Below are 27,486 nucleotides of genomic sequence, written 5' to 3'. Positions count from 1 at the left end.
GCAGCCATTTCCCATCCCACCTGCAGATCTCTGGCATCCTTCTTATTGTCCAGGTTGGGAAGTCTGTTGACAAAGTCATTCAAGATTCTGCAAGACAAGATTTTAAAATTTAAATACGACTGTTTTTCAGACTTGCCAGACAATTATGTGTGGGAAAACACAAACAGGGTGTAAGGAACTTTAATTAGAGTATGTACATGAATTGGGGAAGTTTTCTGCAGCAAAATAGGAACTGAGAAAAACATTTACGGTAGAAAACAGAGACGTGACGGTAAAGACGGTGAGAACTGACCCCAGCAGCAGAAAGTGTCCAGGCGGGGCAAGGTTGAGCTGCACGGACTCTCGCAGCAGGAGAAGCAGAGGAGCAACGTTTTCCTGCAGAGCTTGAGCTGAAATGCTGTAAACAAATCCACGAGTTTCAGTTCACACATGCAGATTGCCCTCGGTTAATCCGACACGTTTCATTTTTGCGCCTACCTCTGGGTGTAGGCATAACTGAACTGCAGCATGGGAACATCGACCAGGGTGGACTTCTGATGGAGACACGCGCAAACAATTAAGCAAAGAAGTTACGGGAATACAAGATGAGAACGGATTTATGTTTACGTACCTGTTCTCCTTTCAGCTGGTGCGGTTTTTTCACCACCTCTTTGACCAGATAGAGGATGGTGTCCGTGTGCAAAGTGTTCAGAGACTTGACCAGCTCCACAATGGTGAGACGAGGCTCGCTGGTCACTGGTAAAACCTAAAGAAGGACGGAGGCTGAAGATGGTATAGGCAATCCGGAACCGATGGCTTAATCTTTAGAACAATTCTTACTTTGTTTCTATGTCTCCTCTTTCCCTTTCTGTTGCTCCATACGACACCGAGCGAGGCCATCAGCTGAACGCCGTAGAGTTTAGTTAAAGGGAGCAGGAATTCCAGTATTCGCTGTCGCAGTGTCTAAACATACAGACGTAAAGAGATCACAGTGCTGTTACGGATAGAACATAACGGATAAAACGAGCGGACTTTGGAGACACATACCCTTGAGTTTTTGAAATAGACGGATGTTGAAGTGTGTCTGCCGCTCTGGGCGGAGTCCGACGCTCGCTTCTGAAGGTCTTCTCTCAGGATCACGCCCCACAGCAGCGCCATGCTGCTCAGCATGTGTGGCAGGGCTTCCAGTACGGCGTTGCGAGCGTTGCGGACGTCGACGGGGTCGCAGGCAACGAGGGACTGAAGGAGGGAGGAGGGGAAAGAAAATATTAAATTAGGAAAAAATATAACAAATGTGCTGTTAGTCCGCCTCATTTCTTACTCTCTTGTTGTCTAGAAGACAAAAGTGTGTGATGGTGGTGAGGCCTTCCAGCAGAGTCAGAGGGTAGTCTGGGGCAATGTTTTCCTTCCTGCCACTTAGGCTGAAAGAAAACGAGAAAAACAGATTTTATTGAAAGTACACGCACACCTGTGTACTTGATTTTTGATTGTGACAGTTACAGGTTCTGAAAGTGTTCTCATATACCTCTGGTTGGTCTTTCCTCCATCATGTTCGTAAAGCTTGACGAGTTCGTCTAAGTTTTTGCAGATCTGATTGATGAGTGGAGACACGATGATGCCTAAAGAGCGCCCCAGGTAGGGCAGCGAGGAGCACAGCAGCGACACCCAGTGGGGGTGCATGGCATAACCGTACTGAGGCTGCAGCGCTCTGGCGGCGGCCGACACGAACATGCCCTGGGCGGTGATGGGGTGGCTCTGGACGTACTGCGCCGCCTTGATGGACTGCTGGAAGTGGACCGCCGTCTGCCACTCCCGGGCCAGAGGCGTGCTGGCGGGCGAGGCGTCGCGGGAGTCGCCGGCCTGGCCGGGAGCACCGCCCGGCCCCGCCGCCGCCGCCGCTCCGCCCGGCCACACGTGGTACTCCAGGACGATGAGCGCCTGCAGCAGCTTGAGCAGCTCCATCTGTAAGGCGTACTGCTCCTGGCCGCCGCCCGTCCCGACGTTCACCAGGCTCTCCTCGGACGGGCCCCCCTCCTCGTCGGGAAGCTCCACGTCTTTCGACGCTCCCTTCTCCGCCCCCCTCTGGCTCACGTACATCGACGCACAGAGAGTGAGCAGGGCATACTGCTGCACTTTACAACCGGACAGCAGCCTGCTGCAGGACTCCAGGTAGTCCTTGCTGCCTTCCTGTCCTCGTGCCAGGAAGCAAAGCTGGTTGGCCATCCGAGTCAGCACCTCCACGCTCTTCACCTGGACCTCCCTGTTGCCCTGCAGGTCGAGCGGACTCAGGCTGAGGTAAGACGGGTAATGAGAGCGCAGGAGCCGCAGGCACAGGGACACCAGCAGCTCGATGAGCAGGGACGGCGGCGAGGAGGGGGTGGAGGAGGGAGACAGCAGGCTGCCGTAGAAGCTGCTGCCCTCCTGGGCCTGCTGGTGGCGCTGCAGGAGGTTGGAGACCAGGTTCAGGTGGGCGGCGGAGCTGGTGTCTAAGGAGGTGGAGGTGAGCGCGTCCACCAGGGGGCTCTCCGTCCTCTTCAGCAGGCTGTCGAGCAGCGCCAGGCCCTGCAGCAGGTAGCGCCAGCCGCCCGCCACGGGGTACAGCAGCACGTGGCGGAACAGGGAGTTGATGGCCTCTCGCTTCTCGCGCTCCTGCTTCAGCTGGCGGGACCTGGCGATGGCCTCCAGCTCCAGATCCTCCTCGTCCTCGCTGGACAGCGAGTCCGATGCCTGCGTGTGCTCCGACTCGGCCCGCCGCAGCCCGTTGACCACGGCGCCCTCCTCCATGCTGTGGGAAGGAGCGGAGCCCGAGCTGGAGTTTTCGGTGGAGACTTGGGCGCCGCTGGTGTCGGCGGACTCGGTGTGTTCACTCTCCGCCTCCTCCTCCTCCTCCTCCTCCTCCTCGTCCTCATTACGCTCCTCTTCCTCCGTCTCCTCGCTCTCGCTCCTTGATGCCACCAAAGTGTCTTGCGGCTTTGGCGGCTCCGGGGAGCTGTTTAGCTCCGCCCACAGAGCTTCCCGGTCCACCACGTCCGAGATGTTCAAGGTGGTGACTTCTGTTGCCAGGGTGTCCGCGGCGGTCTTGGAAGAACTTCGACTCCTGCTATTAGGAATCTTCAAATCACCTAATAAAGCATCAAACGGGTGGACGTAAGAAGAAATCTAACAAGTTTTATCCAGAAAGAATCTGGATTTACAGAAAGGCGACACACGTGGACCAACAGAGTTACCGGAGGTGAGGTTTTGCTTGAGGCTCTGAATGGAGCAGCGCTGCGTGGCCGGATGCAGCAGCAGCAGCAGGATGGGCTCCAGGATCCGGATCACGTCGTTCAGGGACAGCGCCCGACTCAGCCAGCACTGAGCGGCGGCGCTGATGGAGCTGTCGGTGCAGCTCAGACTGTCCACCACCACACACAGGGACCTGACGGGCACCGTTCACAAAGAAAGAAAAACACATTTTAAATACACTTTTTCAAGTGGGGCAAAGAAAACGGCAAAGTAAGTCAAGATCAAATTCTACACGATCATCGTTGAAAAAAGGGGAATGCACCATGGATTTTCCGATTTGCCTCAATGTTGCACAAGAGTTGGAAGCTTTATTCAAGTTAGGTTTTTCAAAGACATTTATTTTATGTTTTACGTGTTCAGTCTGCTGGCCGAGCTGCATTAATCACGATGAAAAGAGCTCAAATTTATTTGTCACTGGGGCTAAAATAAGAGACGGTGTTCGTACCAGAGAGGGGTTGTCTGGCTGAAGCCACGCCCCATTAACACCGTCATCCACCCTGATGGTTCTCATGTTTGTTAAGAATTTAGCATCTTAGTTTACTTTGCTTTACATAAGTACAGAGTGAATGTTTGTCTTGAAATGCAAACTCACTCAAAAATACAGTTCTCACAGGTGATCCATGTGAGTCTGCCTTAAACTTATTATTCTCATTATTAAGGACGATAACTGAAAATAGTTCACTACTGGAGCTGCAGTATCATATTAACAATCTCACAATCAAGCTGATGCATCATGGGTAACACATTAATCCCATGCTGAGAACCACTGACAGTCATTTCCAACATGGAAACAACTTAGTTAATCAGACAATGTGCACGATGGGATCATTAATAAAGACTCAATCCGACATCCGTCTCATCTGAACACCACAACTCTGTACTGACCTGTCAAAGGAGCGACTGAGGGACAGAGTCCTGCTGGTCTGGATCTCCCGGGTCAGGTGCCACAGCACCGTGAAGCGGTGCAGAGCTTCCAGCCTGACTGCCTAAAGGAGAACAAACATCCAAACCTTTAGCTTATTTGCTCAACTTATCCGGCGATCCATCAGCTGTTTCTGTGTGCTCGTCAAACTAACACGCCTAGAAAACACTGAGAAAAGGACCAACTGTGTTTTGGCGTGCGCGTTTTGGAGCACATACTTTGTCTCTGTGCAGCAGCGCCTGGCAGATGATGCCTTCGCAGATGGATGCTGACGGTGCCAAACAGTGCAGCCGGTAAAAGAGCTCCACGCAGGAAATGTGCTGCTCTCTCCGCTCTGTGTCCAGCTGACTCCACAAAACCTGGGACACCCTCTGGGTTACACCGAAACAGAACATCGACGCCTTGAATTCTGTATCTGTACAACGCTTTGGAGTCCCATGAATGCCGTCGTTTCGATCGCCTCCTCACCTGGTAGAAATCAGTGCCCTCCTCGATCAGACGCAGCACCGTGGGGAAGATGGGCGGCACTGTGACCATCTGGAGCCGGCCGCTCAGGGGGTTGTAGTCGGAGCTCTGGTAGCGTCTCTGCTTGTCCTTGATGACCAGAGCCAAGGACTGGGAGTGGTTGATGAGTTCCAGCAGAGTGGCCACTGCCGTGTGCTGGATGCTGTAGTCTCTGGACAGGCAGCAGAGGGTCATCAGGGACCTCAGCCACACGGGAAGCGTCTCCGTCTGACCGCCTATGGAAAGAAAAAACAAGATTTAAAATCACTCATTTGTGGGTAAGAACGGAAAAGACATCCGTGATAATTCATCCATCCATGCATCACCTGTATGGCTGAACATGTCAGTGTGGAGAGCCAGGGTCTCCTCTTCGCTCAGGTAGATGGGAAAAGTGGTGCACTCCAGCATCAGGTGGCAAGAGGCGACGAAGGCTTGCCGACAGGCCTCAGAGATCTCCGCCCTTCCCCTGGGCATGTACCCAGCAGCCCAGTCCAGACCGCCTGAATGCCCGCGCTCCTTCCTCTTCTCGGCGTGCGCTGCTGAGGGCGGGGGAGTCCGGTCCGGGTGGGGCTGCTCATCCAGTCCTCTGACATCCTCCACCTGCACCAACAGGTGTCTGAAAACACCCAGAAGGCAGTGTTAATAACCGAGCAGCCTTTACACGACATCTCCTGCAGGTTCAGACGTTTACCGGGTGGTGATGAAGGCGAGGATGTCCTGTAAATGCTGGCTCATGGTGTCTATGCTGCCCCCCCTTCTCCACACGGCTTCACCCTCCTTGCAGACTCCATTTTCCTCGGTTCCTGTTCTCACTCCGGGCAGCAGGTGCTGCTCTGACGGTGAAGCACTAATGCCCAGCCCGCTGTCTTCAGACCTGAGCGTCGGGTAAACGCCATTTACGGGCTCGACCCCGTCTTCCTGGTTCAGTTCTCCGTTGTCATGACCATCTTTCTCCTTTTCGGTTTCTACATCCTAAAAGTGAGGACGAGAATTCATATGATGAGGCAAAGAGAGGCAAAAAGGAAGTGAATAACGGAAGCCTGCAACTCGGCAAACCTGAGTCTGTGTGCTTTCTTCCTCCTGTGACTGAGACTCCATCTCCTCGCTCTGTGCCCCAGCATCCACGTCCATGTAGGCCACGGGCATCTGGATCTTACTCAGGAGCTTGAAGCACGCCCGCAGCCCCTGGGTGACATCCTCCAGGCCGACGGCGTGCATGTGGCTGCGCAGGGTTCGTAGCATGGTGCCCAGCATCTCAGGGAGGAAGTGGGACTGGATGTCGGCATGGAGCTCCTGTGGGGAATCAAACACAAACATGCTAATCCAAACATTTCTGAAGACGTACGTACGAGTGAGAAAAAGAACAGGAGGCAGGATAGTACTTGTATCAGTCAAGTTCCATTTTTTTCTTTTCTTTTTTTTTTACTATTAAATTCAGCATGCGTGAATTAATGAGTGTTGTTCACCAGAGGAAGGACATCAAGCAGGAAAATGATGAGGATTGACATCTCAGAGACGGTGGGAGCAGGATGGCTGCGGTCCTGCTCAGGAGGCGTCGGCGGATCATCTTTATCGCTGGAGGCGAAAACAGAGAAACTGACCTTAGTGTTGCTGTCAAGCCAATAATGACACAAACGGCCTGAGGATTCATTCTTTTGATGTGGAGCTTTTCTTACAGTAACGCATTATGTAGGTAAATCTTCAAAAACTGGAATATCACTGGAAACATTCAGCAAAAGAATGAAGAATCTTTCAGGATTCTTGGATATGTGGTATAAGTCTCAAGTACAGGTAAGTTTTGCTGGTTTAACTACATTTTTCATTGTATTTTTGGAGACGCAGCTTTCAAACACTTGGCAGTTTTAGGGATTATCATGTCCATGAATCCATGTTCCATACTGATTTATTCAATTCAGGGTCACGGGATGCTGGAGCTGATCACAGCTCAGGGAAAAGGCACCATACCAAAAGAGACCAAACACAAGCATGTTTTTGTGGTGTGGGAGGAAAGCAGAGAACACAGTCCTCACAAAGGCCTCCTGGTCCAACCTGGACTCGCTCACTACACCCCTGTAACAGCAAGTGTAAAAGTTTCAGTTATGAACACAGATTCTGTGCATGTTTGTCCCACCTGAGAGCCGAGCAGAAGCGCCGGGTCATGTACTCCCAGAGGTATTCGCTGTTGGTGGAGCTCACGAGCATATTCATCGTCTTGATGATCTCCGACGCGTTCTTACTCTCTTTGATTTTACTGTTCGAGAAAAAACATCGTTTGTTTCCAGATTCAGGTTGCTGACAGCTAATCTGTCAGTGTGTGGGTCTATCGGTGGACGGTTGTCGGACTTCTCGCCCTCACCTTGCCAGCTGGTTGCCTGACAGACCCGAGCTGTTGGTGGTTTCTTCGTCCAGTATCTTTCGGCAGTAGCTGTAAAAAGCTCGAACCACCTCCAGCATCACATTGTTCAACACAACTGGACCTAATCAGACGTACTGTTAGTACAAAACAGGGAAAAACAAAAACAAAGGCATCTGACCGAGTGTTTGTCTTCTCACCGATCTCCGGTTTATCCAGCAGGCTGATGACGATGCGGAACGGCCGGAGGTAACCGCTCACATTCTCTGGGGCACAATCTGCATATCTGAGTTTGAAGATGTTAATCAGAGCCTGAGGAGAGAAACGCACACAGATGGGGACAAACACTGTCAGTGCAATACTCAAACAACGTGATCTAAAGCAACATATGAAGTTTTCCATTGGCAAACAGGTGGGGAAGTAGGTTTGGTTGTTGTTTTCAATTCAATTCTCAGCATTGACTGAAACAGAAAACAGTTTTAAGATTTTTTTAATTTTATTCCATTTGGAATGTGGTTTTTTGAGGAAGAAACAGAGGGATTGAAATCATCTGAAGGGGTTTTTGGACAGAATATTCCAGCATCCCTTATTTCTTGCCACAAGAAAGTGTTTTAATAAATGAGTTAGGCACCATTGATCAAATAAAATAATACTTTATATTTGCAAATAAGTGAGAAAACGATAGCTACCATCACAAGAAAATCTTGGGAGTAAGTGCTGAAGTAGAAGGCCATGTGTTCCTCCGTGGTGGCGGAGAGTTTGGGATGTGGCGCCACCATTCCTCCCTTGATGTCGGTACCTGAGAACACAAGAGATACGAAGACAGACCGGTGAGCTCGTCACTGGAATGCTGAGATGGTCACAGGTGTGATTTGTCAGTGCGGCGTGGTGGAGAGGTCCCGACCTAGGAGCCAGGCGTAGAGGCGGCGATTTAGAGACATGTCTCTCCGGAGCAGCGTCAGCGAGGCTGCAGACACCACTGTGGTCATGTCCTCGGCATTCAGAGCAATAGACGGCTCTGCTGGGTTCTAACAGGGGAGAAAAAAGTTCAGTGGAGAAGTAAACTAAAGAATATATGAATCACTTTATTTTCAAACTCTGACTTCTGACAGATATTGTAAAAATGCAACATATTTAGGCATATTTTCATGACTCTTACAGTATAAAACATGTTGTATGGCTCGTTACCAGTAGCTGTAATAAACATCTGTGGATGTTTTATCAGTTCTTCTCCTCAAATGACCCAAACCGATCGTTTGTGTCAGTTAAGATAACATTTAATGTTTCAAATTAATGTGCAGCAGGCTGTAATTTGATGAATTTACTGGGTCATGAGGATTTATTTTATCCTAGATTGCCTGAATGACTCAAACAGAAGTGAAAGAAAAATGTCAATGCATCAAACAAGTTCAGAGCTGACCAATACTGCAAAAAACAGTGCAAATAATAATAAATCGTATGTTTACATGCTTTGTTTACATCACTGCTGAATTATAACAATGTCCCAATATTTTGCTTTTTTCTACACACTAATATTAAGATATTATCTTCAGTATTGATTTAATTTACTGATATTTATACATTTTTTTTATTTACAATATTACTTTACATTCTTAATATTTCCATTGCACCCTTCTCTTTTATACCTTCCTTTTCCTCATTGGCATTATATAGTAACTACTGTTATTACTAAATATGTGTGTTCACTGCAATATGTCTGTTCTCTATGCTGCTGCAACAACTTCCCACACACCATCAATAAAATCCGCATGTCTGTCTGTTTATCTACCAAAGCCTAATAATAATTATTAAAGCTAAATTACAAAGAAAATGTTAGCTGAACATAAACATGAGGGATACTTGATCAGATAATAAGAAGTGCAGAAACACCTCATTTGAGTCACAAGCAGCAGAAGACATCATCCAGAGTGAACGGTAACCATGTGGGAACCTACCAAGCATGAGGCGAAGGGGAAAAAGTAGAGCAGGATTTCCAGAGTGTTTCTCTGCACCAGGACATTTGCATCTTGCAGCGAAAGACAGACTGACTTCACCTACAAACGGACAAGATGACTGAGAATTGACGCATTGTCGACGTTGCAAATGCGCGCCGGGACTACAGACTACGAGACACTCACCACCACGCGGTGGTCGTAGCCGAGCATGTGCGTCTGCTGACTCAGCGGCGCCATGCGGTCAAAATGCGTGACGATGTACACGGTGGCAGGCAGCCGCACCATGGGCGTCACCAGCATGCTGCCCCACAGGGCGCCGTAGAAGACCTGCTGCCCCACCAGCAGGGACAGCTTGACCAGCAGAGCGTCGGTCCTGCAGGGCGGGAGAGGAGGAAGAGGAGATAATAATGAGTAACCTCCAATCTCAAACCAAACAGACCCAGTTATCCATTGTTCCACAGAACGGAAGGCAGTGTGCGATCCTGGGACTCTGTACCTTTGCCAAACACAATGTCGGTCAAACCTGAGTCACAGATTTCAGAATTTCCTGATTACTTCATGACACTGGCTCCGGTCTACAGAGGCAGCAAGTGGACAGATCCTGAATAGATACTAATCAGCATGTTTACTGTCCACTTCAGCAGAGATAACCTGTCAGAGCGTGACAGGCTTTGCTCTACTGCAATTGGTTTAAGGAATTTCATGACATGAGAAAACACCAGAATGGCACATATGGGTGTAAATAAAATAATACTGAAAAAAATAATAAAATAAAATAAATAAATACTGAAACTTTGAAAGATTCTCTGTTTCAGCTCACCTGTCATAAACCTCCAGTCCCTCCTCCAGGCCTGGAAGGAGGCCGGTTATGAAGGCCTGCAGACTGGGCAGTAAAGCCCTCTGCAGTGGGAGATAGTAACGCTCGTACAGTGTCAGCAGCACAGGCTTTACTGCCATGGCCGCGTGGCCCAACAGCGGGAACAACCCCGAGCTAAAACACAAACACACACATTAAGCACACACCATAAAAAGACTGCATTTTCCTTGAAGCAGTAAAAAAAAAAAAAAAAAAGCTTCTTTACCTGTAGATAAACAGATCTTTGGCAAGCCATTTTGTTCCAATGATCTTGAAGATGACCTCGTAGGTCTCCAGGGCTTTGAGATGCACGCCGCTGGGCAGCGCCGGGTGCAGGCACTGAGCCAGACGCTTCCCGATGATCAGCCGCTTGGGCAGCAGCGAGTAACGCAGGTTACTCTGCAGGGCCTGATAGACAGAGAGAAGAGTGTCGGCCTTTAACCGATGACTAAACTCAAAATCCGACAATTTCCACTACAGGAAGAGGTTTTTCTGCGTGGTGTCGTCTTTCACCGGTGGTGCAGTGGGTTCGTACACTTGTTACAATCGTTGGCTTTAAATGGCCTCTACATCTGAGCATGTGACTGTTTGCCCCTCTGCGTTGGCTCTGTGATCAATTAATCTGTAAAGTGCCTTTCATCCATTATCAGGTGACTGGCTACAGCTTCCTGCAAACTTTCTCTCAATAAAGCGGTTTTCAAAATGGATAATAGGATCATTTCATTTCAAGATTTTCCAATTCGATTCCCTCTTCACATTCTTTAAAGTAGGTTTGTGTGCATCAGCACGGCACACCGCTCAGGGTCAACATCCGCCCTGCAAACAGCAGATAACAGCGGCTCTCTGACTGTGCACAATAAACCATCCGGTGAGTGCAGAGGGAGTGTCGCAATAAAACACAAGAACTTCATGAAATGACAAAGCAGCTGCGAAGACGATGCCTCCGCCATGATCAGCATCAGAAAAGAAAGAAAGGTCACATAAATAATAGACAGGTTGAATGTTGCACAATCTGATTAGAGAAAACAACCCAGACAGAGTCTGTCTCAGTATCACACTGTACCTTGTTGAGCTTTCCCAGGGAGGAGATGAGATCTGCCCACTCGCTCGAGGATTCAAAGTTTCGCAGCGCCTTTTCAATGACCGACGCATAGTTGCGGTAGCGGTAGTCATTCTGCAGCTCCAACTCCTCAGGATCCATGATGTGTTAGTCTAATCCCAGCATCATCAACACGGCGGGTCTAGAGGGGAAAGGAAAGTTGAGACAAACAACTGACTTTGAGGAAAGACAATATGAGTGAGTATAAATAGCAGCTTGTCTGAAAACTTCTGGATATCTCTCAGCCTCTGAAGAGATTTTGTCCTAAACACAATCAGCCACTTGTCTCTGGTCACTGGCAGATGCAAGTCGTGAGACAACAGAGACAAACGTCTTCCTTCCATGGCAGATCTTTGTTTGTCAAATTGAACAGAGTAGTAAAGAGAGCCATAATATCAAAAAGATGAAAGCTTTGCATGGTTGAGTTATGAAAAAGAAAACATTTAACCTGCAAGTAAAGCACCAAGATGCCCAAATCTTATCTTAAATGTAGACACTGAGACAAATGTATTTATATGTACTTCCTTCGGTTGTGAACATAAGAAAGAACCTCCCCGTCTGATCAATGCGTGACCTGGAGAGTATAGCTTTCTTGTTTTCATGTATTCCAAACAGCCTTAAGTGCTCATGTAGCACATTTGAATACAGTTGAACAAAAACATGGGCGGGGGAGCCGGGAGCCAGGATTAGAGACGCACCGACATCTGGACTCCCCACGGCTCAGCCGAGAAGGCTTTACTACCGAGGACAAGGCCAACAACACGTGCGCGTGGTGACACTGCAGGAGCAGGGGAACAATGCACCGACTGACAAAAACATGATCGCTTAACAGCATCAGACAATAAACATCTTTAAAAATCCAGTGAACTATACGCCGATGACTGAAGCTTTGGAATGATTTGTTTATTTACCACCACTCTGTCCTCTACCTCTCTATCACCACCAAAGAAGCCCGGCTCACCTGAACCAGGAGAATACACTTAGAAAGAATGAAATTAGTTGAGCTACATTTGGCATGACTGACGAAAAATGGTATGGTGTAATCCAAGATAGTACTTCTTGCTCCACGGTGAACAAATCTTGATCAATCTAAGGTCTCCAAGGTTTTGTAATTCTTTTTTTATTTTTTTGTGATGAACCCTGGCTTGTTTTGAGCCTTTTAACCAAGTTAAAGTAATTTAGCCTTTGTTCGCTTTTGCTGTAAAACATTTGGTGACATCCCTGCATCCTCTAATTTACAATACAGTGAAAAAGTCAATCAACTTACCCAGCACCATCCTAAGATGTGAACACATACAGCTGGAGACATATAAAAGCTAAGGACAGTGTTTGTTTATGATGAGTTACTTTGTGAAAGCCATCAGAAGATTTGTTCTAAAGCTTTAGAGAAAATAAATACAATATCTACTCAGGAAAGTGTTGGTTGGACCTACAAATCCAAATTATTAAGTAAATCAGCACTGTTACGCGTGTAAATAGCTCATGTAGTATTTTTGGTTGATATTTGTGTTCTTTGTCATCTGGGATCAGCTTGAGAAGCCTACAACCCTGTAAAAAGAGGTTTTTGGGGTAGAAGGCGGATGAATGAAGGGTGCAACATGGATAAATGTAGCCAGGCAGGCTGGTTTGTTATTATCATAAATTTTCATTTATGATAAATGTATAAGTTTTATTCAGGAAGCACAGAGAAATTAACCTCTATACACACACACACTGAAGTGCAATTTCCTTCTCTTCAGGTCACCCACACATATTTAGGCACATGATACACTTGTGACTAAAATATTAAAAACCTGGCCACAATCCCGCCACTTCTCGGAGCTGAATTTCGAGTGTGCTGTGTCTCTACAAATATGAGAAGAAGAATAATATGAGAAGTGAAACATTCAAATCTAAAATGCAACAACTGATTTTAGGATAAGCAAATGCCATTCTATGCAGAATCTATTTTCTTTTTAGCGTATTTACTCATCTTCTGTGTGTATAAACATGAAGGAAATATAGTCTGTTTAGTGATAAGTGGCAGGTTTACACCAAATCATGTTGTTCTGGCAGAACAAAGTGTACATTCTCACTTCCTCTCTGAATGCATCAGTAAAACTGAAGGTGAGATAAAAAAAAAAAAGCATGCATTTCGGCAGGCGACGGTGAGGCACAGTATACCATTACACTACAGGATGTCCCCACACACACACACACACACACACACACACACACACACACACACACACACACAGTGGGCTGAGTCACCTGATTAACACCACCACCAGATTGAATGAGGGTGCACGGTGGATGCAGCAGTATGGGTCGTGGCCAGATCAGAGCTGGCTGACAGCAGCTTTTGGCCCGTGAGTCCACTGTAGCATGAGTACAGCCGGCTGCTGATTGTTGTTATGTAACAGCACGAGCTCAGAGCTCAGACTGGATGACAACAGCGCTGCCTCAACGACTAGGATGCTTTACAGCAGTCATATACGCCTGCGTGCAGCAATTTTATGCGTTTTTTCTTTTCTTTTTTGAACAAAGAGAAAAGAAACCGTGATATATAAACGCAATTAAATCGTATCGATGATCTGGTGATAGCAATGCAGTGTATTTCAAACAAAACGGCCCCGTCACAAACACAATCTGCTAGCTATCAGGTGCATCAGTGACTCACCAGCAAGCGCAGGATGCGTCGAGCCGCACACGAGTAAAACCAGTCCGACTCGAATAGACAGGAACAGTCTGGTTCTGACGGCGCATCCTCCTCTTTGCCAAAGAAATTTGAACGAGCGTGTACGGAGACAAACGTCCCCGCAGTACCGACACTGGTGTCCAAAACGGGGCGGGATCCTCAAACTCAGCTGATCTGCCGCGGAGGCACGGCTCACTTCCTGGTGGACAGAGGACGGGGGTGGGAAGATTCTTGAACGGCATTGTAGTATTTGTTTTGTAATTGTCATCTCTGAGTAAACACGGAAAATGTCATTTTTAGGAATGCTAAAGGAGAAAAAAAAACCTTTTTTTCTCGTGCAGGGATAAGATAGAGAATAATTACTGCTCTCTGACATCCCCCCCCCCCCGGGTGTTGGTATCTTCCAGGATGTGCAGTGTTTACAAACCTCTCACCTCACTGTTAGATGCTTTCACAGGCCAGCAGCACTCTAATAAGATCGCACTGGCTTTTTATTAACAATTAAATACAGTACTAGTTGTCTTTATATTGGTCTCACTGAGCCAAAACAGTTTCCAAATCGAACATTTGTGCATATTTTGGCTTTTTATTAGCTCTCTTTGGGGTGAAAGAATCAGAGCGAATAGGAAAAAATAAAGCTAACAGCAACAGAAAAAAAAAAAAAAAAAATATATATATATATATATATATATATATAATATATATATATATATATATATATATATATATATATATATATATATATATATATATATATATATATATATATATTTTTTTTTTTTTTTTTTTTTTTTTTGCAGGCATATTTTAAACAATACTTGATTGACACCTTCTTTACGCCATAAATTGTGACACCCCCCCAAAAAAAAGAGGCTCATTTCTTTTTGTTATTGACATTACCTTTGATCTGTATTTTCACTGAATATTTTAATATTTTGAATGTATTGTTACAACTTAAAATGTGTCAGTACATAAGATTTGTCATTCTTTTTCAGTTACGTGGAATAATTCGAAATAATCATTGCCATAGCTCTCTTCAAAAAAGCTTAATTCAGAACAATGAAATTAAAATTAAATTAAAATTCAAACTATTTTTTTGCAAAGGTCTAATTTCTACCATGCATTCAACATGCAGTTCCAAATATTTACCTACAGGTGGAGCACAGTACCAAAAGATATCCGCGTCTCTGCTGCCAGTCACAAAATATGACAAAAAAACCTCTCAAGCTGTACAAATAGATTTTTAAAGACTTTTTTTTATTTTAAAATGTATATCTGTGCGACACAAGAATGATATGGTGTAACAAAGTCTGCTGTTAATTTTATTTGATTTATGGTATTTATTTTATTGTTTTATTTTATTATTTCTTTTATATTTATTTATCCAGGTGTTGATTTATTTATCGTGAATAAAACACGAAACCAACTTCTTGAGTTAAAATTTCTTTTATATATATGATTCCACACTCCATGGAACATTTGTGAAAACGAAGAATCGAGAGCGACTGCAACTCTCCTGTTATACTGTATATTGCTTTATGAGACAAGACTTGATTTACACTGATGTCCCTCTAAAAATGAAGTTACAGTGTCATAAATCCCTGTAACTATCATTTTACTCCATTTAACCCATAGTAACAGTCAAACTGGGAAAAACAATTTCAGCATGGCTCAGTGTGGCTGTTTCCGCTCATACCAAATGCACACAAGTCACATCATGCATTTTTCACCCCAGCAAGGCAAGTATCACAAACAATTATTTATCAGATCGTAATTACTCACTTTCATCTTCATCACTTCAAGTCCAGAAGATTTTTTGGATATTTTTAACATGTGCCAACAGATTCGTAATTATTTTTAAGTCAGGGGATTTGCTCACAAATGATTTGAAAAGCTTACACTTGTGGTTATGGAATCAGGCTGAGAATGAAGTGCAGGGTTAAAATAGATGGTAAGGCACTGTGGCGGTGAGCCTCACAGTGAGACAATCCTCAGTTAAATTAATGGCTTGGGGCCTCTTCCTGCAAGGAGTTTACATGTTATCCCTGTGGGTTTTCTACAGACTCTCTTGTTGGGTCCCAACTGCAGATGCCTTTATTTTGAAGGGCACCGTTTCTCTTCAGGTGAGCCCTTTTTCCTTTTCTTTTTCTTGTTTTTTTTTTTTTGTGAAGCATCAGTTACCATGGCTCCATGGAGGCGCTTGCTCACAGGAGACCGGTAAAAAATTCGCTATGTAGCAGCAATGACGTGTCTGCTCTGTGTGCCCTGTGCAGGGTACTGCTGATTGACCACCTAATAAGGTGGCCCAGTATAAAAGCAGCCCTCCTCCCACCAATCATCCTTTCTCTGCTGGCTTTGGCATGTCACTTCTGCGTCAGAGGCTGCGTGGCTGAGAGGGCAACTGCTTGTGTGCAACTCCGTGCTCCACTCTGAGGTTTTGCTTCTTTACTCAGCTGCAGTATGTTGGTGGCTGGAGTCCTCTCTCCCTCCCTCTTCCATGAGCGTGCATCTGTGTATCTGCTGCAGTCTCAGGTGCCGCTGTGATCGGCTTGCGGAGTCACTGCTGTTTTGTCTGCAGCTGTCTTCCCACCATCTCCAACCTGTATAATGCCATCAGCCTGCACCGCAGCCACAACACAGAGCCAAATCCCCAGTTGCCTTGTGCAGGCCGTGTGAAGGCTGGACGTAAACTGGGGCTCTGGTGACCTGGTGGTGGCATCCCTCCATCTCGTTTGTGTGTTTCTGGTGGTGGGAATATTTCTTAGAGTGTGTGTGTGTGTGTGTGTGTGTGTGTGTGTGTGTGCCACGGGTTGGGTGATTTAGAATGATTTATTTTCTTTTGGAAGGTTCCTCCCCTGCACAAACCTGGGCCCATCCACTCGGCCTCAGCCAGAGTACTATACCTTCCCCTTTCCCCTGATTGAGTTTTAATGTGTGGATGTTATTTTTAAACCATCTTGCTAATAAAATCTGTATTTTTAAATTTCAAACCATGTCTCAAGCCGTTCTTCCGAGCAACGGACCAGAGTGCCTTTTGCATTAAATAATTCCCTGGGTGAAATTCTCAGGATGGTGTTGTCGGGATCATCAATACATCTTCAATAAATAACCCTACACGTCGTTGCCACAACCTTGGCGTTGTCGGCAGGATGCTCTCTTGAACGGCTGAGACGTGTGTTTCTTTAATTTCCTGGTGATTTTGTGTTGTTGAGATCATGTTTTATTGTACACCCTGATTTTGTTGTTTTTCTTCATATGCAGATTGGAGGGCTTGGAGACAAAGCAGCAGTGGCTTCTGGTGGATCTACATAGCGTTTGGTACATGGCATGACATGTACCAAATGCTGACATGAGGCAACGAGGCTGAGGCTGTGTTGAGAAGAAGTGCCGTGAGGGGAGCGTGTGAACCGCAGGGCTCCAACGTGAAGGCATCAGCTGGCTTCACCTGCAACCAAGACTCAGTGTTTTAAAGGTGCTGTAGGCAGGATTCCTAGCCATCTTGCTTAGGGTTACCTAAGCAAGATGGCGATTTGACCCATCTAAGATGGCGATTTGAAACCCAGCACAGCCAATCCTGTCCTGTTTTCTCTGACATCACGCCCTTACGCAAGTTAAGCCCCTCCCACAAGAACGTGCGACGAACGCCCCTCGACCAATCACGGTTAGAGCCTCATGGGCTCTTCTGATTGGTCAAAGATACCTGGAGCTGTCGAGATTCCTTTTCAGTTCAGAACAGAGACAGATGGAAACGCTGCGCCCTCGCGGTAGTGCAATTATACTACACTCCTAAAGGATTATCAATGGATACTCTAACATTTAATCTAAGGAAAACACAGAAAAATTAGCATTGACTAGAAAAATCCTGCCTACAGCACCTTTAACAGCAAACAAAAGAGCAAAGCAGTGCCTCCTCCCCTTTTAGAGATAATTGGATCAGAGCAAGTGTTGCCTTTCTTAAAGGTGCATTAAGGAGTTTAAAACATTAAAAGTACTTATTTTCCACCATATATATGTTACAAATATTCAATGATGTGTAGAATGTGCCCTGATATATTCATTGCAAGTAAAGCTAACAGGGCTAAATTGTCACTTGAAAGTTGCAGTGCCGGTCCGGCAATTTGTATTTCTTGGGGAGAATTTGAGAGGATGTGACGTAATGCGCGCTCCTGCTGGCCTGACTTGCTTAGCTTTCGTTTTGTCCGCTATTACTCCGCCAGATGTTTAGCGAGCAACAACTGAGCAGTATTGAGGATGGATCTTTCAGAAAGTAAGAAAAGACCGGCTTCTGGCACTGCCACACCTCCACCACAGACCCCACCAGGCAAAAGAGACTTAAAGGTTACTCGAGCGCTACTGAAAGAGCGAGGAAGGAGGCTGACCAAAAGTTACAAATATAACTTCACTTACTTCAGTTCAAGCCATTCTTGCGAATCTACCTACTGCATCAAAAAGGATCTATGGTGTGGGATTTGCCATCAAGACCGAGATAATGAGGAACCTAGACCATCTGCCGGTTGGCGTTAATGAGCGCTTAATGACCTTACAGCTGAACCTAAGTAACAACAAGAAAGCGACTCTCATCTGCAGATGAAAAAGCGCTATATAAGTGTAGTCCATTTACCATTTTACCATTTTACCATCTCTGCATATGCTCCTACCCTCCTTGCTGACCAGCATGACAAGTAAGTATTTTACTCAGACCTCGACGTTCTTCTCTCGCAAGTCCCTCAGAGGAATAAACTCGTATTGCTGGGAGACTTCAACGCCCGCGTTGGGAAAGAACACCTTGTGTGGAAAAAAAAGTTATCCGTAAGAATGGGACTGGAAAGGCAAACAGTAACGGGGAGATGCTTCTGACAAAATGTGCCGAGCACAATCTGACCGTCACGAACACCATGTTTAGACAGAAAGACCGTCTGAAGACATCATGGAGACATCCAAGATCTGGCCACTGGCACCTCATAGACTTCATTATTGTAATACAAGCGAATGCTGTAGACGTTTGCCTCACCCGCGCTATGGAATCCTCGGATGCTTGCTGGACTGACCTCCGACTCATCATGTCCCTGATAAACTTCCACATACAGAGGAAACACCGGAATACATGTAAGAAAAAACCAATCACATATAACACTAGTCGATTGAGCCAACCTGAAGTAAAGGAGAAATTCCAGAAGGAGATTGCAGAGGAGATCAGGTGCATTAATTGTGAATCTGTGGATAACAACTGGACTGAACTTCGAGAGGCCATATCCAAGATATGCAGCACCGAGCTGGGCAAGCTGGCAAGACACAGCGAAGATTGGTTCGATGACAACGATGAAGAGATAAAAGCCCTGATGGATGCAAAGCGCTCAGCTTTCAGAGTTTGGCAGTGACGACAGAAACAAACAGAAAAGAAGTCAATACCACAATGTCAGATCTAAAGTCCAGAGAGAAGTCAGGAAACTGAAGAACGACTGGTGGGTCAGGAAATCAGAGGAGATACAAAGCCTGGCTGACAAGAACTGCACCCGGGAATTTCTATGCTGTGTGTGTGTGTGTGTGTGCGTGTGGAGGGGGTGCCACCAGAGCCAGTGAACCGTAAACCCACAGCAAGGTTTCAATGTTACATAAACTCTGAAATGCACAGTTAAGCCGGATGCTATGGTTGTGGGGACAAAATGTCCCCACAACCATAGGAAAACCAGTCACAATGTAATTTGTGGGGACATCTTTTGGGTCCCCATGAGGGGAAACAGTGTTTTCTTAACTATGTTGTTGTTACTGAAAAAAGTAAAAGTGCAAAAATATTTATTTAGGGTCAGGCATTGTTTTGGTGTGGGTTAGGGTTAGGGATTAGATATGAATGGGAGTCAATGGAAGGTCCCCACAAGAATAGCCATACCCAACCTCTGTGTGTGTGTGTGTGTGTGTGTGTGTGTGTGTGTGTGTGTGTGTGTCTCCTCAACCCCTATTTAATCTCAGTTTTGTGGCTTTATCTCTGTAGCCAGTGATATCAACATGAGACTTTAAGATATATTATTGTGTTTAAGGTTGCAATCTAAATGGATGTCTTTATGGGATGAGGTCATGCCTTGCGAGCCTTTTTCTTAATATTTATTCTTGGCCAAAACTGCAAAATTGGTTGACTGGACTGTCTTTTGCATTTTCCTCAAATATTTTGTGATTTTGAATGCAGGCGCGTTCGTTATGCGTATATTATGAATTGCAGACTTGTTTGCTAATTCGGTTAATGTTAGGCTACCTGCAGAGTCTTTGTCCTTACAATATTTCTTGCAATATTTTTGATGTCTCACATAATGTTTCTTGAAGTTTTACAGTTGGATTGCTGGAGTTCTTTTGTCTTCAGCGGATTAGAGAAGAAGGTCATGAGCAGGTTAAACCCAAAGACTAGGGATCGACCAATATGGATTTTTCAGGGCCGATGCCGAAACCAATTTTTTTTTTTTCCATCACTCTTAGCCGATGGCCAATTATGGACTGCCGATTTTCTTGAGCCGATATTTGGGGCCGATACTGCTTTTGCTCCCTCAATTTACATCAAAAAATGACACAATGAAAACAAATATTACAGGTCTCCAGCTTAAAATAAGAAATATTTATTGAAAAGTAAAAAATTATAACAACTTTGTTCAACTTTACGCAACATACTTTAAAAATGAAAAAAAAAGCGTTTGGTGCTTTAAAAGAATACTCCGAACATTTTGGACCCACGCCCTATCCCTATCATTACAAAGTGAGATAAGCTCATAAATACCTTTTTTGTGTCCGTTCGTCCAGTGCCTGGCTAACAGCTGTTAGCATCGTAGTTAGCTTAGCTCAACTATGGCAGTTGGCAAGGAGACAGAGCCAGACTGAGAAAGTGGACATAATCCTCCTTCCAGCGGTCCAGGGGACGGCGTATTAGCACGCAAAGTAAATCCGAATGGTTATAAAACATTTTAAAAGACGTGTTTTCTTTTCAATCCCTTAAAATAGTGTTTTGATACACACAGACCTGCACAAGCATAGTGCGCTGCGGAAGGATATACCAGGCACACAGCGGCTGAGTCTATGCTTCTACTGCTGTGCTCCGGTATATCCTTCCGCGGAGCACTGCGCATGTGCAGGTTTGTGTGGATCAAAATGTTATTTTAACGGATTGAAAAGACAACACGTCTTTTAAAATGCTTTATAACCATTCAGATTTACTTCACGTGCTAATACGCCGTCCCCTGGACCACTGGAAGGAGTATTTTGTCCACTTTCTCAGTCTGGCTCTGCCTCCTCTTCACCTGCCGTAGTTGAGCTAAGCTAACTACGATGCTAACAGCTGGGAGCCCGCGGCTGGACAAACGGACATAACAAAGGTATTTATGAGCTTATCTAACTCTGTAAATGATAGGGATAGGGCGTGGGTCCAAAATCTTCGGAGTATTCCTTTAAGTTATTCAAATAATGCCTGTATAATAAAATAAAACAAATATTTAGACATCATTAAAACAACTGAAGTATTGTACTCAACAAGAACAAGCAGCATAGTGTGCATATGGTACAATGCTTCATTTTAAAGTGCAAAATGGCTCTCTTAAGGAGTGTGTAAACAGCAATTAAAAAAACAAAATAAAAAACAACTTTAAGGATAGGTTCAGTTTAAACAGTCTTCACATTGTTTATAGAAAGATGTATAACAATATACTCACTCAGAAGGGTTTTCTGATCCGAAAAGTGGTCTGGGAGAAAGTTAGATCCATAATCGAGCTGCAGACCTACATATACTGTTAGCCAATTGGGCATGCGTGGTGCCAGCTCCCAAAACGGCTTTAATCGTCCAAAAACTCATTAGTTTGACCAATATTTCCTCATGGTCTGCTCATGCCACTCCTCCACCACAGCCCGGTGTCGCAAAATACATGTTGTTGCGGTTTTACAGATCTCTGAAATGAATACAGTGATCTGGAAGTAAACTGAAGTACATTCACCAAGAGACACTGTAGGTGGTGCTGTGCACCAAAGTTGTTGGTCGCCACCTGCATGCATGTATTTTGCTTCCTTTCCATCTTCAACCTGAGCCTGGAACTGGAGAAGGTACCGGCCCTCTGGAAGACCTCTTGTGTGGTCCCTGTCCCGAAGACTCCTCGCCCCAGGGAACCCAACCACTTCAGGCCTGTAGTGCTGACTTCTCACCTGATGAAGACCATGGAGAGAATCCTCCTGAAACATCTGCGACCCCTGCGTCTGAGGGGAATGACCAGGAGTACAGGGAGGTCATCAAGGACTTTGTCAGCTGGTGTAAACTAAACCAGCTTCATTTGAACGCCAGCAAGACAAAGGAGATGGTGATTGATTTCAGGAGGAAGTCACCACACCCCACTCCGGTGAACATTCAGGGGGTGGACATCGAGGTCGTGGGCAACTACAAATTCCTGGGTGTTCACCTTAACAAAAAACTGGACTGGACTGACAACACCCATGCCCTGTACACGAAGGGCCAGAGTCGCCTCCATCTGCTGAGGAGGCCGAGGTCCTTCGGAGTGCACAGCGCCCTCCTCAGAACCTTTTATGACTCCGTGGTAGCTTCTGCTATCTTCTACACCGTGGTCTGCTGGAGAGGGGGCAGCACGGTCAGAGACAGGAGGAGACTCAAACAAACTGATCAGGAGAGCGAGCTCTGTCCTGAGCTGTTCATTGGACTCTGTAGAGGAGGTGGGGGAGAGGAGGATGGTAAATAAACTGATATCCATCACGGACAACCCCTCTCACCCCCTGCACGACACTGTGGGGTCTCTGAGCAGCTCCTTCAGCAGCAGACTTTTACACCCGCGGTGTAGGAAGGAGCGATACCGCAGGTCGTTCATCCCGGCTACTTTACAACAACCAATCAGTCTGAAAATCTGGCACTTTAGTGTAATTAATGTGAAATGGCACCCCAGTCGGAAAAACCAGGCATTTTAGCAGTAATAATGTCAAATATGACCTGTTTTAGTGCAATACATGTCTGTAGCCTCATGTGCAATATGACATTGTGTATATAGTGTGTATAGTGTATATAGTGTTCGCTGTTCGTTCTTATTTTTATATTCTGTTGCATATTGTTTACGAGGTATAGGATTTTTTTTTATGGAACACTGCCTACAATTGTTGCCCTTCTTGCTGCTGTATACAAGTGAATTTTCCCTTCGTGGGATAAATAAAGGCTAATCTAATCTAATCCCCTCCACCGGATGAGGACCAGGTTCGTACTACCACGGTCTGGGGCCTTCGCAACATTGAAAAGGTTCCCCTGAAGAACAGAGATGAAGCGTATCGCCTTACAGAGAAGAATGATTATAATGGCGACAGTCGCTTTCATAAAGAAATCCCCCCAGTTGTACAAAAAGAGAAGTGCCCGGACGGCGCGGATGTCAGACTTTTAGTGCTGTCCACCGACCACAACCCGGCGACCCCAAGTACTGAAACGTCGCCAGCCACCACCCCAGCAGAACAGTTTAGTAGAGGAGGGATGGAGAGGATCAGAGAAGACAAAGACTTGAGTGCTGATGGGAGATCCAGTCAGTGCATGCGTCTAATGGATTGCTTTTGTGGATATGAAGACGGAACAAAAAGCACTCAGCCCAAATTGGCGGAAGATGAAGCCAGAGCGATTGTGGAAATGTTGTATGAACCGCCAAGAGTGAAAATATTCCTCAACCTGGGCCTGCTGTGTGTCTGCTGTGTGGGCATCTTCATGTTTATTTATTTCTCACTGTAGTGAAGCGGTGCGCTGGACCAACAGGGACTGGTGTGGGGTTTGTAGCTGCTTTTTTTACAGGTGTCTGTCATGCTTCAGGCTGTCGTGAAGAGTTGAGTTTTCAGATTTCAGACGGTCTGTCTTTACTATTTACAGTTGTCTTTTGTAGCTCTCTCAACAGGGATTTAAGCTTATTCTGATGGCTTTTCAACATTCTTGAATGAGTTTCATGGGCGTCACCAGCATGCTGCCCCACAGGGCGACGTAGAAGACCTGCTGCCCCACCAGCAGGGACAGCTTGACCAGCAGAGCGTCGGTCCTGCAGGGCGGGAGAGGAGGAAGAGGAGATATTAATGAGTAACCTCCAGTCTCAAACCAAACAGACCCAGTTATCCATTGTTCCACAGAACGGAAGGCAGTGTGCGATCCTGGGACTCTGTACCTTTGCCAAACATGTCGGTCAAACCTGAGTCACAGATTTCAGAATTTCCTGATTACTTCATGACACTGGCTCCAGTCCACAGAGGCAGCAAGTTGACAGATCCTGAATAGATGCTAATCAGCATGTTTACTGTCCACTTCAGCAGAGATAACCTGTCAGAGCGTGACAGCCTTTGTTCTACTGCAATAGGTTGAAGGAGTTTCATGACATGAGAAAATACCAGAATGGCACATATGGGTGTAAATAAAAGAATCCAAAAAAAAAACCCAAGATGCTGAAAGTTCGAAAAATTCTCTGTTTCAGCTCACCTGTCATAAACCTCCAGTCCGTAGTAACGCTTGTACAGTGTCAGCAGCACAGGCCATACTGCCATGGCCGCGTGGCCCAACAGCGGGAACAACCCCGAGCTAAAACACAAACACACACATTAAGCACACACCATAAAAAGACTGCATTTTCCTTGAAGCAGTAAAAAAAAAAAAAAAAAAGCTTCTTTACCTGTAGATAAACAGATCTTTGGCAATTCATTTTGTTCCAATGATCTTGAAGATGACCTCGTAGGTCTCCAGAGCTTTGAGATGCACGCCGCTGGGCAGCGCCGGGTGCAGGCACTGAGCCAGACGCTTCCCGATGATCAGCCGCTTGGGCAGCAGCAAGTAACGCAGGTTACTCTGCAGGGCCTGATAGAAAGAGAGAAGAGAGCTAAACCAGGGGCGACCGCTCATTCATATCCACTGTGCCTCGCCTCTGGAACAAGCTTCCTCCAGACCTAAGCTCCCTGGACTCAGTGGATGTCTTCAAACAACACCTGAAAACATTTCTGTTTAAGAAAGCATTGTTGACCCTCTGATCAGCACTGCCTTGGCAGTAATACATACTGTCTATGTGATTTCTTATCGCTATTGTTGTTTTTGACTTTATCTGTGAAGCACCTTGTAACAATTGTTCTGGGAAAGGTGCTATGTAAATAAAATTTTTCTAACTTACTTACTAACTGATAACTAAACACAAAATCTGAAAACTTCCAGCACAGGATGAGATTTTTCTGCAAAGTTTCATCTTTCACCTGTGGTGCAGTGGGTTTGTACACTTGCCTCTCAATAAGCTGGTTTAAGTTAAAATGCAATTGATGTGTGGTTATTGGCTTTAAATGATCTGAGCATGTGACTGTTTTCCCCTCTGCCTTGGCTTGGTGATCAATTAATCTGTAAAGTGCCTTTAATTCATTATCAGGTGACTGGCTACAGCTTCCTGTAAACTTTGTCTCAATAAAGCAGTTTAAAAAATGGATAATAGGATCATTTTATTTCAAGACTTTCTGATTCCATTCCCTTCTCACATTCTTTAAAGCAGATTTATATGTATCAGCAACAAGGTACACCGCTCAGAGTCAACATCCGCCCTGCAAACAGCAGATAACAGCGGCTCTCTGACTGTGCAAAATAAGCCACCTGATGAGTGCAGAGGGAGTGTCGCAATAAAACACAAGAATCATCGTGATCATTGTTTATCATCATCACTGATGATAAATGTAAAAGTTTTGGTAACACTTTATTTGAAGCCCCCCTGTATAACACATAAGTACATTTATAAAGCATTATAATGCCATTATAACACGTGTAGCTATAGTTATAAACATTCATAGATGATCACAATGCCAGGACCTAACCCTAACCCTAATCCTAACCCTAATCCTATGCTGTATAGTGCTGTATAGTGAGTTATAAAGCATTGTGATCATGTATGAGTGTTACTTATAATGTGTTATGGTGCTTAAAGTAAAGTGTTACCAACGTTTTTTTCAGGAAGCACAGAGAAATTACTTTATACACATACAGTGAAGTGTAATTTCCTTCTCTTCAGGTCACCCACACATATTTAGGCACATGATACACTTGTGATTAAAATTCCAAAAACCTGGCCACAATCCCACCACTTCTCAGAGTTGAATTTCGAGTGTGCTGTGGCTCCACAAATATTATTGTGAGAAGTGAAACTTTCAAATCTAAAGTGCAATAACTTGTTTTAGGATAAGCAAATGTCATTCTGTGCAGAGTTCTGGTTATTTTCTTTTTAGCGTGTTTACTCATCTTCTGTGTGTACAAACATGAAGGAAATATAGTCTGTTTAGTGATAAGTGGCAGGTTTACAACCAAATCATGTTGTTCTGGCAGAACAAAGTGTACATTCTCACTTCCTCTCTGAATGTATCGGTAAAACTGAAGATGAGATAAAAAAGCATACATTTCAGCAGGCTACGGTGGGTCTCACACACACACACACACACACACACACAGTGAGCTGAGTCACCTGACTAACACCATCACCAGATTGAATGAGGGTGCACGGTAGATGCAGCAGCATGGGTCGTGGCCAGATCAGAGCTGGCTGACAGCAGCTTTTGGCCCGTGAGTCCACTGTAGCATGAGTACAGCCGGCTGCTGATTGTTGTTATGTAACAGCACGAGCTCAGAGCTCAGACTGGATGACAACAGCGCTGCCTCAAAGACTAGGATGCTTATGCAGGAATATTGTGCGTTTTCTCTTTTCTTTTTTGAACAAAAAGAAAATAAACTATATAAACGCAATTAAATCGTATAGATTGTCTGGTGATAGCAATGCAGTGTATTTAAAACAAAACGTCCCGCCACAAACACAATCTGCTCGCTATCAGGTGCATCAGTGACTCACCAGCAAGCGCAGGATGCGTCGAGCCGCACATAAGTAAAACCAGTCCGACTCGAATAAACAGGAACAGCCTGGTTCTGACGGCGCATCTTCCTCTTTGCCAAAGAAACTTGACGTATTTGCCCTGAGAAGGAGCGTGTGCGGAGACAAACTGTCCCCGCAGTACTAACACTGGTAGTCAAAACGGAGCGGGATCCCCAGTCAAACACTGAAGTCAAACTCGGATCTGCCGCGGAGGCACGGCTCACTTCCTGGCGGACGGAGGACGGGGGTGGGAAGATTCTTGAACGGTGTTGCAATATTTGATTTGTAAATGTCATCTCTGAGTAGACACGGGAAATTTCATACTTAGTAATGCTGAAGGAAAAACAAAACCAGTTTTCCTTGTGTAGGGATAAGATAGAGAATTAATGCTCTCAGACTCCGCCCCCCCCCCCCCCCCCCGGGTGTTGGTATATTCCAGGATGTGCAGTGTTTACAAACATCTCACCTCACTGTTAGATGCTTTCACAGGCCAGCAGCACTCTAACAAGATCGCATTGGCTTTTAACAATTAAACACAGTATTAGTTGTCTTTATATTGGTCACACTCAGTTGAATGTATTGTTACAACTTTAAATGTGTCAGTACATAAGATTTTTCATTCTTTTTCAGTGACGTGGAAGAATTAGAAATAATCATTTTCATAGCTCTCTTCACAAAAGCTTAAGAACAATGAAATTAAAAATAAATTATATTTTGCAATTCCACATATGTACCGACAGGTGGAGCCACAGTACCAGAAGTTATTGTTTATCACGCCCCTCTGCTACCAGTTTCAAAATATGAAAAATAACCACTAAAGCTGTACAAATACAATTTTAAAGAGTTTTTTATTTCAAAATATATATCTGTGCGACACAAGAATGATATGGTGTGACAAAGCCTGTTGTTAATTGCATTTATTTTATTGTTTAATTATTATTGTTATTATTATTATTATTATTATTATTATTATTATTATTATTATTATTA

General features: G+C 45.2%; 1 protein-coding gene across 2 annotated transcripts in view; it reads right to left on the bottom strand.

Moving 5' to 3' along the window:
• The window catches only part of dop1b (DOP1 leucine zipper like protein B), a 30,714-nt gene extending 4,013 nt beyond the window's left edge, over positions 1 to 26,701 (bottom strand). The window contains exons 1-27 of one of the 2 annotated variants that reach the window (XM_030111586.1): positions 26,476 to 26,701; positions 24,283 to 24,464; positions 24,093 to 24,191; positions 23,616 to 23,661; positions 9,182 to 9,325; positions 8,999 to 9,097; positions 7,948 to 8,071; positions 7,733 to 7,842; positions 7,244 to 7,355; positions 7,047 to 7,167; positions 6,822 to 6,941; positions 6,157 to 6,265; positions 5,747 to 5,983; positions 5,382 to 5,662; positions 5,017 to 5,306; positions 4,655 to 4,926; positions 4,405 to 4,557; positions 4,150 to 4,250; positions 3,207 to 3,397; positions 1,505 to 3,101; positions 1,301 to 1,400; positions 1,027 to 1,218; positions 820 to 942; positions 611 to 745; positions 478 to 533; positions 293 to 397; positions 21 to 87 (exon numbers count right to left, since the gene is read on the bottom strand). In XM_030111586.1, the coding sequence (XP_029967446.1) occupies positions 21 to 87; positions 293 to 397; positions 478 to 533; positions 611 to 745; positions 820 to 942; positions 1,027 to 1,218; positions 1,301 to 1,400; positions 1,505 to 3,101; positions 3,207 to 3,397; positions 4,150 to 4,250; positions 4,405 to 4,557; positions 4,655 to 4,926; positions 5,017 to 5,306; positions 5,382 to 5,662; positions 5,747 to 5,983; positions 6,157 to 6,265; positions 6,822 to 6,941; positions 7,047 to 7,167; positions 7,244 to 7,355; positions 7,733 to 7,842; positions 7,948 to 8,071; positions 8,999 to 9,097; positions 9,182 to 9,325; positions 23,616 to 23,661; positions 24,093 to 24,157 (4,950 nt within the window). In that variant the 5' untranslated portion in view covers positions 24,158 to 24,191; positions 24,283 to 24,464; positions 26,476 to 26,701. Of the gene's footprint in view, positions 1 to 20; positions 88 to 292; positions 398 to 477; positions 534 to 610; positions 746 to 819; positions 943 to 1,026; positions 1,219 to 1,300; positions 1,401 to 1,504; positions 3,102 to 3,206; positions 3,398 to 4,149; positions 4,251 to 4,404; positions 4,558 to 4,654; positions 4,927 to 5,016; positions 5,307 to 5,381; positions 5,663 to 5,746; positions 5,984 to 6,156; positions 6,266 to 6,821; positions 6,942 to 7,046; positions 7,168 to 7,243; positions 7,356 to 7,732; positions 7,843 to 7,947; positions 8,072 to 8,998; positions 9,098 to 9,181; positions 9,372 to 9,818; positions 9,990 to 10,080; positions 10,263 to 10,917; positions 11,096 to 13,612; positions 13,764 to 23,615; positions 23,662 to 24,092; positions 24,192 to 24,282; positions 24,465 to 26,475 lie in introns of those variants that run through there. The other variant, XM_030111585.1, reaches the window with a different exon arrangement.
• Between the last annotated feature and the right edge of the window lie 785 nt (positions 26,702 to 27,486).

This window comes from Salarias fasciatus, chromosome 16 (assembly GCF_902148845.1).
Source record: "Salarias fasciatus chromosome 16, fSalaFa1.1, whole genome shotgun sequence".
NCBI lineage: Eukaryota > Metazoa > Chordata > Actinopteri > Blenniiformes > Blenniidae > Salarias > Salarias fasciatus.
The sequence above is the reverse complement of the archived record's forward strand: the minus strand, read 5'-3'. Positions and strand labels throughout refer to the sequence as shown.